The sequence below is a fragment of the Cydia pomonella genome, chromosome 22 (genome assembly GCF_033807575.1).
Source record: "Cydia pomonella isolate Wapato2018A chromosome 22, ilCydPomo1, whole genome shotgun sequence".
Classification (NCBI taxonomy): domain Eukaryota; kingdom Metazoa; phylum Arthropoda; class Insecta; order Lepidoptera; family Tortricidae; genus Cydia; species Cydia pomonella.
In genome coordinates, this window is record NC_084724.1 from 10,252,180 (window position 1) to 10,265,256 (window position 13,077).

At 36.7% G+C, this 13,077-nt stretch overlaps 1 protein-coding gene across 3 annotated transcripts; it reads left to right on the forward strand.

Annotated features, from left to right (window-relative positions):
* Window positions 1-153: 153 nt before the first annotated feature.
* LOC133530057 (zinc finger protein 658B-like) lies at window positions 154-12,422 on the forward strand. Of its 3 annotated transcripts, none has more exons than XM_061867872.1 (9): window positions 154-402; window positions 1,728-1,850; window positions 2,015-3,028; window positions 4,337-4,536; window positions 5,613-5,720; window positions 6,329-6,544; window positions 7,455-7,566; window positions 10,895-11,002; window positions 11,965-12,422. In XM_061867872.1, the coding sequence occupies exons 1-9, from the start codon at window positions 265-267 to the stop codon at window positions 12,145-12,147; spliced, it is 2,202 nt and encodes a 733-aa protein (XP_061723856.1). In that variant the 5' UTR covers window positions 154-264; the 3' UTR covers window positions 12,148-12,422. The 3 variants fall into 3 exon arrangements, with proteins under 3 accessions (XP_061723856.1, XP_061723857.1, XP_061723858.1); XM_061867873.1 differs by having other exon boundaries at window positions 154-393; XM_061867874.1 differs by lacking the exon at window positions 154-402 and adding an exon at window positions 507-1,059.
* The last annotated feature ends 655 nt before the right edge of the window (window positions 12,423-13,077 follow it).

Here is a 13,077-nt window from a genome sequence, read left to right on the forward strand (position 1 = left end):
ACAGATGATTACTATAACTAGCTTATATCTAAAATAGGCCCTTGAGGCATTGTATGAGGCATCACTAGAGTATGTCAGATTGGTTATGTTTACTACTCACTCGACATACAAAAGAAAAAATCTGACTGAATTTGAACACTCCTTGTCAGAATGATAGCCTGACAGCATCAGCAAGAAGGGCTATATTTGATTGATCGAAAATGCTTGCTCTGTAGCCCAAGCTAGTATCAATGTTTATTTACTTAACAAAGTCACATTGCCCTGATGCTTGACATAAAACTAGAGCCCGACGACTTGGAAATATGTCGCGGCTGCCTCAGCTCAGACAGGAGGCTGTCTTCAGTGACTACCGACGATTTCCGACCTCTTCTTACAGAAGACCAATCACTGGAAGTAAGTCGGGTATATTTACATAGCCATAAGAGATTCAAACCAATTCCGTGTTGTCTTAAAAAAGGAATCTTAACAAGGTGTTAGTAAAATTTAGTCGCATTTGTAGTCTGGTTTCTTTCTTTAGATTCATCCTACCTGTCTAAGGCATTCTGCCTGAAACACACGAACTCACAGCTTGTAATCTTTTCTCTAATAACAATCCTTAGCCTTTAAGAGCTACCACTGTACAATGATTTTTTCAATAAATTATTTGTTTATTTACACCCTAAACCTTAAACAGACTTTTTTAAATATTTTTTTCTATAGTTGGATCTAGTTAAGACTGCATAGACTTTAAACACTTAAAAAGGAAAGCCATGGACGCAATAGTACTCCCAACACTACTGTATGGATGCTAAACTTGGACACTTACCAAAGACATACAAAAGATAAATGTTTTCCAGAGAGCAACAGAGAGAAATATGCTTAATATTAAAAAAAACATTACAGAAAAAGAAACTGATATTTTAGACAAATAACAAACATAACAGATGCAGCTGAACTCACATGTAGGCTGAAAAGAAGATGGATGGCTCATATAGTAAGCACAGCTGACAAAAGATGTAGTGAGAAAATTTTACATTGGCCCCCACATGAAGATAAGTGAGCCCACCACCCAAAGCAAAGGTGGGTTGATAATATTACCAAAGTGGCTGGACATGCATGGACTCCGCAAAGCAACGGATAAGACACAATGGAAAGGGCTGGTGGAGGCCTTTACCCACACTGGGTACCTCAACATAAAAAGAGGGAGTATGAACTCAAACTCACAGCAGGTCCGAACTGGAGAAGAGTGGCCCACAACAGACCCCAATGGGAAGAGCTGGAGGAGGCCTTTGCCAAGCGGCACACTGAGTTAACTAGTTAACACTGAGTTAGATATATAGATAGATAGATTATTATTATTTATGAATGCACAGGCAGCTTATAGCTGATATGTGCACATCAATGTCCTGCACTTGTGTTTTGTCCATTTAGAAAATGTTTGTCGAGTCTATTTTTAAAATAATTTACTGAGGGGCACTGATTACGGATATAAGACATTTACATTAAAAAGTTTGATGTATATTCTGACATTACCACATTATGTCTTTTCCAAGTTTTTGGAGTGTTACCTTCGTCTGACACTCACAAAAAGACTTATGTTTAAATGACATATCTGGAGTATCTCAAGGTTTATTGAATTCATTTTCCGGCTTTTGCATGTTACATGATGTTTAAATATTTGAACAGCAAAAACTCTTTTTTTAGTTAAGCTACTCTCTGAATATCCATTTTTTTATGTCTTAATGCAGATGGATCATCAGGCGAGCATAACTCTGTGTTGGGAGTGTCTGGCTCTGCTGCACAAGACCCGCAAGTTCCAGAGACAGGTGCAGAAAGCACACACGATTCTGCAAGACTCCTTACTACTTTCAGTAAGTACTTTATCTTAAAAATCAAATATTACTGCCAAGTTGTAAGCGTTTTTAGAGCTCCGCACAAAACTGTTCATTGAGCTTTTATGAGATCATGGCAGTCAAATTTGGTCTTGTTGCATAAAGCGTAAACTCTATAATTTTAGTTTTTTATTTTATTTCAGCCAGCAAAACCTACATTGTCATCTCTTTCTGTCCACCAACATTTTGAATATGATGCTATTTTTGAAGAAAGCACACCTACTGAACTACCAATTTCTTATGAAACACCAGAACATCATAAAGTGATTGTACCCACAAAATACAAAACTAAAGGTACAAAAAGCAGTATAGAAAATGAAAATACTGATAAAGTTGTTCTTAATGATATTTATGGAGATGTAAAATGTAATAATGATATTAAAATTGAACATCCCGATGATGATAGTGATGCTGACGTTGATCAGTATTTAGAATCTGATGATAGAAATTTAAATTCATCTGAAGAAATTACAGAAACCAAAATGCGTCCTCGAAAAAGTTTACGAAAAGCTGCCAATAATTCGGAAGTAAAACATTTAAACCAACAAAATACACAAAACTTAAGAAAAGAATCTTCTAAAATGAAAACTCCTGCAATGCTGAAAAAAGTAATTGTTAGAAAACAGAAGACGCCGAAAAAAAGAATAACTAACTCTATAAAAAAATGTTCTGATGAAATTGAAATAGGCACTATAAATAACATAGATAATAATAAAAAAGTAGAAAATGATCTTAGTGATGCAGGTAGTCAAGATGCTGCTGTTGCTTCAAAAAGAAAAAAACATCTCAAACAAGCGGAAGATCCAGATTTCAACGTAGATACTAAAAAAGGAATTAGTTCAAATGATAACGACACACTTATTGGAATCCAGGAAAATAAAGGAGATCATAAAGAAAAACCGATAAAGAAAAAGGAAAGATCGAAACTGACGAAGAAACTGAAATATAATAAAATATTCACAAAGTATAAAAAAATTGAACATGTTTTGCAATATTTTCAAGAAATCGAAATGAGTCAGCAAGATTTAAAGAGCACTTTAGAAAAAGATGATGCAATTGTTGATGACAAGTATCCTGTTAAATGTACCATATGCGGTATGATGCTTATGTTTGCCAGAAGTTTAGACGCTCATGCATACAGATATCATAGAAAAACTGTAAGTACCTATAACCAATAAAAGTCACTGTCTTACCTATAGTACTAAAAGCCCCCCACCCTTCTAACATTTGAACCATGGGTCCCAATATGATATGCAACTTATTAAGTGTTTTTTAGGGTTCCGTAGCCAAATGGCAAAAAACGGAACCCTTATAGATTCGTCATGTCCGTCTGTCTGTCCGATTCTGTCACAGCCACTTTTTTCCGAAACTATAAAAGCTATACTGTTCAAACTTGGTAAGTAGATGTATTCTATGAACCGCATTATGATGTTTACACAAAAATAGAAAAAAAAACAATAAATTTTGGGGGTTCCCCATACTTAGAACTGAAACTCAAAAAATCTTTTTTCATCAAACCCATACGTGTGGGGTATCTATGGATAGGTCTTTAAAAATGATATTGAGGTTTCTAATATCATTTTTTGCTAAACTGAAAAGTTTGCGCGAGAGACACTTCCAAAGTGGTAAAAAGTGTGTCCCCCCCCCCCCCCCCCGTAACTTCTAAAATAACAGAATGAAAAATCTGAAAAAAATATATGATATACATTGCCATGCAAACTTCCACCGAAAATTGGTTCGAACGAGATCTAGTAAGTAGTTTTTTTTAATACGTCATAAAAATTAAAAAAAAATTTTTTTTTCATCAAACCCATACGTGTGGGGTATCTAGGGATAGGTCTTCAAAAATAATATTTAGGTTTCTAATATCATTTTTTTCTAAACTGAATAGTTTGCGCGAGAGACACTTCCAAAGTGAAAAAATGTGTGTCCCCCCCCTGTAACTTCTAAAATAACAGAATGAAAAATCTAAAAAAAATATATGATATACATTACCATGCAAACTTCTACCGAAAATTGGTTTGAACGAGATCTAGTGAGAAGTTTTTTTTTTTATACGTCAATAAGTTTAAAAAAATTTTTTTTTCATCAAACCCATACGTGTGGGGTATCTATGGATAGGTCTTCAAAAATGATATTTAGGTTCCTAACATCATTTTTTTCTAAACTGAATAGTTTGCGCAAGAGACAGTTCCAAAGTGGTAAAATGTTGAACAAGATCTAGCAAGTAGATTTTTTTTTAATACGTCTTAAATGGTACGGAACCCTTCATGCGCGAGTCCGACTCGCACTTGGCCGCTTTTTACGGTATGGTGTTATGGTATGTATAAGATATGATTCGAAAAGTAACAACTTAATAACAATGACTTTAACAGCTGTACTTTGGACCTGTCTCAACAGTGGCGCCAACTGGTGACCACAAAAACAGTAGCCTTCATTATCATTCGTAAATGCTTCTATTTCAGCTTCCCGATCTAATAGTCAACAAACGTTTCATCTACCCGCCGCTCCAGTTACCTCAGAAGTCCGTCTGGCGCTGCTGTGCTTGCTCCCGAATGATGCGAAAAGAGCACATAGTCGCTCATATGAATAGATACCACAGCATGCAATATTATTGCATCGAAGCTGGGTGTGAATTGTATCAGAAGGACAAGAAGTATTTTTGGTAAGTTATTGGATTAATATTATATGGTTTCTGCGTTTTTTTTACAAGCTTTTATTTAAGTTGCCATATTAGTATGTTCGTTAGTTGCTACGTTTTAAGTTGTGAGGTTTAAATAGGTAAATGAAATAATCTCACTCTTTTAGGGTTTCGTAGTCACCTAGAAACCCTTATAGTTTCGTCATGTCCGTCTGTCCGTCCGTCCGCGGCTTTGCTCCGTGATCGTTAGTGCTAGAAGCAATTTAGCATGGATACATAAATCATGCATTGCGACAGAATGGTAAAATAAAGTGTTAAAAAATTTTTTAGGTTACAATTTTTTTTTGTTTTTTTTTGCTTTGACCCAATAGTGTGGGATATCATTGGATAGGTCTGCAAAAACATTTTTTTGATAAAGTTAATATTCACGGAAATAATCGCTCCAAAAGAAATAAAATATGTGTCCCCCCACTAATTAATTAATTAATTAACCATGAGTTCAAAAGTATGAAAAAATCGTGAAACAAAAGCTTAATAAATACTTTCAATTAAAACTATAGCAAACATGATCGGTCCAAGCGTTTTTGAATTATTGCAAAAAATCTTCTTAGTAAAAAGACATACAAAGCGCTGCAAAGGTACTCTCTTATGCTTGTAATGTTCATGATACTTAATAATACCCCCGTTTGGCCTGTTCTGACAGAATGGTAAGTGGTAACTATGAAACCCTACACTGAGCATGGCCCGACATGCTCTTGGCTGATTTTTTACAAGCTTTTAGTTAAATTGCCATATTGACATATTTGTTTGTTAGTGAGGGGTCCAAATCTTTGAAGCTACCCACTTCCCGACTTCTGATTGAGCTGAAATTTTGCACACATACATATGTAAATCGGATGACAATGAAATATGATGATGACATGGAGTTGATCTGATGATGGAGACAGGAGATGGCCACTCTGTGATAAACGCAAACTAATTATGCTTGGAGTTGTGAGAATGATCGCGATGAGTATTAGTTGCCTGTGGAAAGAAAAGTACAGTCAGTGATAAAAGCTTCTACCAAAAACGATTTTTTTGCCAAAAACTTTTTATTTTAGGGAAAAGGAACATTGCATTCAACACTGGGACGAAGTTCACAAACAGTGCATATGTGACATCTGTAATAAATGGTTGAGGAAAAAGACGTCCATGGCGGTTCATATCATGTAAGATATTTTTTTATTATTATTAGGAATTTATCATTTAGCTTTATATTGAACTAGCTTCAGCCTTCCCCTTTCCCTACTATATTTTTTACAAGCTTTTGGAACGAACTTCCTTACTTTCCGTCACGGCCCTCTTTTACTTAAATTTTTTCTCGAGAATCAGTAGCCTATTTTCACCGACTTACGTATAACGTGTATATATCCTTTATTGGCGCAGTTGGGAAACAGCTTAGAAACAGGTGGTAACAGCGACGAAACGGGTTCAATCTCCGGACGTATGCAGATATTACTTTACTTTTTTTGCACTTGAATTTCATATTATTGATTGACCAAGCGAGAGAAGCCCGAGCTAAGCGTATCAGTTTCAGCTTGTACAAAGATGTTTTCTTATGTTTAGTTGTTCTCCCTGCCTGTAAGTTGCATTTCGGCACTGATTAGTGAAATTTTGTGTCTAAAGATGGCGGGAAATTTACTGTGGCTACAAATTTTTTTTCGACAATCCACCTCTATTTCAAATTCTCTTTGCTATTATGATCCTATTTATATCAAATTGAAATCATGTATCTGATTTACATAACAGTCATTTAATTCAGATTTTTTTCATTCAGGGAATCTCACCGCCCTGCCAGAGCGCCGAAACCCCTTCAATGCCCCTACTGCTCCAAGACGTTCACCACTCGTTCGACGCTTCACTTCCATAAGAAGAAACACATGGTCGAGCCGGCCGAGCTGCGGTACTGCGTCGAGTGTGACACCACCTTTAAGAATGTTTTCACCTTCAAGGCTCACTTCCGCACATTCCATTCGGGGAAGCCTAGAGCTAAGTAAGTTACATTAACAAAATGTTTTTACTCGTTATCGACATGTTTAAATACTTTTCTCATATAGACGCACTTTTCTCACTCGAACTATTGTGCTCTCACTCCATTCGAGCGCTTAAATTCATATATAAATCTGTACCCCTAGTGTAACTTTGATCGACATCATAACGTGACGAACGCGTTTGCGTTAAGTGTAATTTTGTATAGGATTTTGAGTTTCCAAAACGTCCCGCTTGGCGCGCTCTTTCGAAATTCAATACAAAATGAGACTAAACGCAAACGCGTACGTCACGTTTGGAAATCGAATTTATTTACACTAGAGGTACTGAAATGGGTGCCGTTTAGCTCTTGGTTAAAAGTCTACTATTAATCTCGTAAAGTCAAAACTAGAGGGATTAACTCGGGTAAAATCCACCATTTCAGTTTCGAACTATTCACGCTCCCTCTTCGTTTAAGCGTTATTATCTTGGTTTACAATGTACTCAATTCTCAAATATGTATATGACAAAATAGTTACCTACCTATAATAATATTTCCCAGAAATTTCCTAATTGCGAAAGTAATAGTGTCGCGCGCACAGCGAGTAAAAACGCTCCATTCAAAAAACGCGCGTCCTGTGACGTCACATCACACAAGGCTGCGCCAAAATGTGTACATCGGATTCATGAATATATTTCGTGTCATTCACGAAGACAGGTGCCTTGACTCGTATCTTCATATTATTTAGGGTTAGAATTGACAAATCTGCGAGTCATCGTGGATGACACTAACGATATTTACCCAATTTTTAATTTTAATGTTTTTATATTCGAATATCTTTACAAAAAAAATGTGATCTCACATTTTTGTAACAACAAAATGTGTTAAACGTATTTTTTCCACTGTTGTAGCCCATAATGTGCTATTTTCGCAGATTACCATGCACTGTGTGCGGCAAGGTGATGAAAAGCAGGCACTCGCTTAAGCTCCATATGAACTACTTCCACATCGGCGTTACTAAATACCGCTGCAACATTTGTGGAAAGGTGAGATACATTAACTTTAAGACCTTACCTTCTTAGGGCGTCCGCTTGCTGACGCGGGTGCACGGAGCGGGAACACGCGCGCGGGTGGAATTGGCTACTTGTCAGTTTTTTAGGGTTCCGTAGTCAACTAGGAACCCTTATAGTTTCGCCATGTCCGTCTGTCTGTCTGTCTGTCTGTCTGTCCGAGGCTTTGCTCCGTGGTCGTTAGTGCTAGAAAGCTGAAATTTGACATGGATATATAAAACAATAAAGCCGACAAAGTCGTACAATAAAATCTAAAAATTTAATTTTTTTTATGGTACCGTTAAATACGCCAACTTTGCCACCAGGGGGAACATTGCCCAAAACACAATTTCTAAGGCAATCTACTAATATCTAAAAAAGTTACAAAATTATGGCAACATTGATGACATTGGTAGAAAGTAAACTATACCTGTGGCAACACAGAATAGCGCGTGCACTCCTGACTTCATTCAGTAACCAGTCGGGACTTGTCGAGTACGGAGTGTATTTTTGCGGGCCAATTACTGAGAAATTTTGGAAGGGAATTGTACATCATGGCGAATACACAGGTATGTTGAATCGATTGTATGTAATGTAAAACCATGAGCTGAGTATTTTGATGCTAGGTTCGTTACTGTAACTAGTATATTACAAAAGTTATGCTGATGGGCAAAATTACCCAGTATGAGTGTCAACATTGCCCGCAGTAAAAAAATGCTTAGGGTTGTCACTTTTTTTACAAACTTTTTTTTTTATTAATGTGCAAATCTTGCAATATTTGTATGTACGTACATATGTTCGGATCAAATCTTGCAAGCCATTTTTCGACCACTTTTTGGTATCCGATTGAGCTGAGATTATAGCATACTACTTCTACGTCTACTACCAGTGACAATACAATCTGGTAGTGACATTCTGGTTCAACCGGGATCGTCTCCACATGAGGAATTCTTTTTTTTTTCTATGGTTAATATATAATGGAGTCGAAAACTATAGTTTAATTTTTGATTACTGGCCGTTTTTCAGAAAAAAAATGAATAACTATTTTGACATACCACACGTTTGAACGCATTTATAGCTTAGATGCCTTAGTCTTCCGTAAAAAAGTGAAAAACGTAGAGTTGACAGCTGCCAGTTGTCAAATATTGCTTCCTCATTGGTTACAACTACGACTTTGTTTGTACGCGGTTCAGCTGTGTGTGTGACATTTGGCAACTGGCAGCTGTCAACTCGACATTTTTACTTTTTTACGACAGACTAAGGCATCTAAGCTATAAATGCGTTCAAACGTGTGTTATGTCAAAATAAATATTCAAAAAAATATTTTTACAAAACCACAAGTAATTAAAAAAGTAGCTAGAGTTCTGAACTCCATTATGTGTCTATTAAAAAAAAATATAGTAATGGCCACTTCAGAAAACTTAAGGTAACCAATTGAAATTTGGTTGGTACATATATAGATCTCAGTTGACAATACAAGTACAGTCAACAAAAAGCACAGTCAGCGAAAAAAAGCTATTAGATTCTAGATTTTTATATAACGTTATTGAAATAAACAACTTTGCGCCTTATTAATATTTTTTGTTTCTTACCTACCCTACCAACTTTGTGCAAATTAATGTACAGTTTTTATTATCTTCTCAATTTTGACAACCCTAGCACTTTTAAATCGCTACACGCCGTTTGTATGAAGAAGAAAAAATGTACAGGCTAACATTGCCCACTCATTTTAATAGGAAAGTATTTCGAGCATGTATTATTATGTCGAGTAAATTTTTGAACCGATCGCCTTCTTTGCCAAAATACTTTCATTGGTTTTTATGGCAACCAAATAAGGTCTATAGTTGCGCTAAAAATCACGGTGGGCAATGTTGGCTAAAAGTCCAGATAACTTTACCCGACCTCAAAATCGGTCATATGATGGAGAAAACGTTGACTAAAGTTTAATTTGCAGTTAAATTTAAATGCGCATGATCTCGGTGTTACCACAGATACATAAATATTTCCGAGGTTTCATACAAAAAACTAGATTTTTTTTAGTTTTTCCCAAAAAAGTGGGCAAAGTTGGCGTATTTAACGGTACCTCCCCTACACGTAAAGTGGGGGTGAATTTTTTTTTTCGCTCAACCCTAGAGTGTGGGTTATCGTTGGAAAGGTCTTTCAAAACTAATAGGGGTTTTCAAGAAACATTTTTTGATAAAGTAAATATATTCGGAGATATCGCTCCGAAAGAAAAAAAAATGTGTCCTCCCCCCCTCTAACTTTTGAACCATAGGTCCAAAAAATATGAAAAAAATCGTGGAAGTAGAGCTTAAGAAAGACATTAAATGAAAACTATAGCGGACATGATCAGTTTAGCTGTTTTTGAGTTAGCGCAAAAAGTTTTCCCTTCATAGTAAAAAGACTTACTTTAATTAGGTACTGATTATGCAAATTTGCCTATTTGTTTAACTCGGGCGAAAGGTACCGTTTCATCCCTTGGTTAACAATTTACTATACTTTAAGCTCCAGTTTAGCTTATTTTGACGGAAGAGTAACTACGGAACCCTACACTGAGCGTGGCCCGACATGCTCTTGGCCGGTTTTTTTATTGTTTAAATTCTATCTCGAGAATAAGCAGCCTAATTTCACCGACTTACGTATATCCTATAGTGACAGTTTTGAATGATTCACGGTTAGTTTCACTAGACTTAAATCGACCGGGATATAAACCGTGATTACCTTTTATATTTTGGCTCAAAAACAATATATAAGGTAATCACGGTCTATATCCCGGTTGATTTAAGTCTAGTGCATCCTATAGTAGTGCAGTTGGCTAACAGCTGCTGAGAAACAGGTGGTAACAGCAGGACCAGATTAAGGGGAGGGCAACCGGGGCTACAGCCCCCACAATAGAGACTTCGGAAAATTGTCCATTATATTTGGAAAATTATTTGGGGCCAGAGGGCCTCCACTCATTTGTTGCCCCGAGGCCTCCAGACCTCTAAATCCGGCATTGGGTAAAAGCGACGATCCGGGTTCGATCCCCGGACGTGTATGGGGATATTACTATTTGTATTTGTTTGCACTTGACTTTCATGATTTGGATTGTCTAAGTGTGTGTGAAGCATGAGCCAAGCGTATTAGTTTCAGCTTTTATGTACGAAGATGTTTTCTTATACATATTTTGTTATCCTCACTGCCTGTAAGTCTCATTTCTGAACGGATTTGTGAAATTTTCTAAGCAGATTCGATAATTATTATTTTGTTGATGAAGTTTTTTTTGATGCAGTCTTTTTTTGTATTTGTTATTTTTTTTTAACTAAATGAGGTGATTCTATTTCAGTATCTGTTCAATCCACACTGTCTGAAACAACATTTGGATAAACACAACAATATAAAATCCAAGAAACCCAAGACTATACCGTGCACAGTTTGCGGACGTACGTTTCAGGTAAGTAAATCTTTTAAATACTGCACTTTACCTACCTATAATAATACTTTCCAGAAATTTCCTAATTGCGTAAGTAACAGTGTCGCGCGCGCAGCGAGTAAAAACGTTCTATCCAAAACGGCGCGTCCTGTGACGTCACATCGCACTAAGCTGCGCCAAAATGTGTACAATGGATTCATGAATATTAACCTAATGTTTCCTTCTAACTTATTTATATTTGACTTAAATGTAAAAAAATGTGATTTCACATATGGAACAACACAATGTGTTTTACGTATTATTTTTTTTCAATGTGTTATACGTATTTTTTTCATTGATCATCAGATATATCGGGGCGGCCGATGTGCTCAAAATTATCTGAATACACACTAACGCCTTAAAAATAGAAGCGTGTTCAGATATTTGTGAACACCTTGGCCGCTCCGATATATCTGATGACGACTGTACAGTCTACAATTTACAAACAAATCTAAAGTAAACTATTTAAAACCTACATTATGAGATTAATATTATTAAATCATAAAAAAGTAACTTAAAAAAGGTTTCATAGAGAAAACTATGCGTAGTGAATCAGCCTACGAAGTAGGAGAACCCGGGTTCAAATCCTGGTAAGGGCATTTATTTGTATGTTTATCGCAAATATTTGTTCCTGAGTTAATGTTTTCCATATTAAGTATGTGTATATAACTATATATGATCGTATAGTACCCACAACACGAGCCTTATTGACGACCGGTCTGGCCTAGTGGGTAGTGACCCTGCCTATGAAGCTGATGGTCCTGGGTTCGAATCCCGGTAAGGGCATTTATTTGTGTGTTGAGCACAGATACTTGTTCCTGAGTCATTATCAGAATTTAAGTATTCAGTAGTACCCACAACACAAGCTTTCTTGGCTTACCGTGGGACTTCGTCAATCTGTGTAAGAATGTCCTATAATATTTGTTATTTATTGATCGTTTCAGTACAAAACTAGCCTTCAAGTCCACATGCACACACACACAGGCGAACGGCCGTACAAATGTCCGCACTGTGAGGCTGCGTTCACACAACCCTTCGTGCTACGCACACATCTGGCTAAACAGCATAATGTGAACGCGGCCGTCCGACTCAATGGGGACATCATACCAGTGAAGAAAACTGATTAAACTGTGGATGGTAGTGATACAATTTCTTATTTGTGACCCGCGGCCTAAGAGAATTTTAAATAGAGGTAGATTGAAAATTTTATAGCCACAGTAAATTAAATGTCATCTTTCGACTCGATTACAACTTTTAGAACGCCATTTGACTTTGATCCATATTCTTTCACTGACATGAGTTAAATTTGTTAAATATCAAAAAGTGGCGCGTGGCACGTTTGGCATACTGTGCCGTTTTCAAAGATTATTTGCTACAAATAAATATGACATTGATGCTTCAAGGCGGTTTGTTTACTGTTTGTGCCAGTGGCGCCCCGACGCAGAGTTTTGCTTAATATTCCCTATTGATTTTTCCAAAAAGATTTACTACCTATATTTGTGAAGAATATGACATCATTTATAGGTACCATTACTCTTTACGACTTATTTAAATATTATTTATTTAACATTTCTTCAATCTCCTCTCCACTCCTCTTGTCTCTGGCATTGATACCAGGACTAAAGCAACACCGAAGCGTTTGACAGCCGCAAAGATGTAGAACGTAGTGTACATGCCACAGGCGTTCGTGAGTGGGGCAAAGGCGGCCAGCTGAAGGGCTTCTATTTATTTTTATTATAATATATTCTCAAACATACCCATCTTGTCAGTAGATAAAGGCGCGAAATTCAAACTTTTTCTTCAACCCTTCGCGCCATTTTTTTTTTATTTGCTTGCCTTTGCCTTTTTCTACTGACAAAGTGGGTGTGCCAGAGTATATTTACACACACATCATCCATTCTGTACAAAATTACAAATTATTTATTTAGCATTTCTTCAATTTCGTCTCCGCTCCTTCCTCTCGTCTTTGGCATCGATTCCAGGACTAAAGCAGCACCAAAGAGGTTGACAGCCGTAAAGGTATACCACAGGCGTTTGTGAGCGGTGCAAAGGCGGCC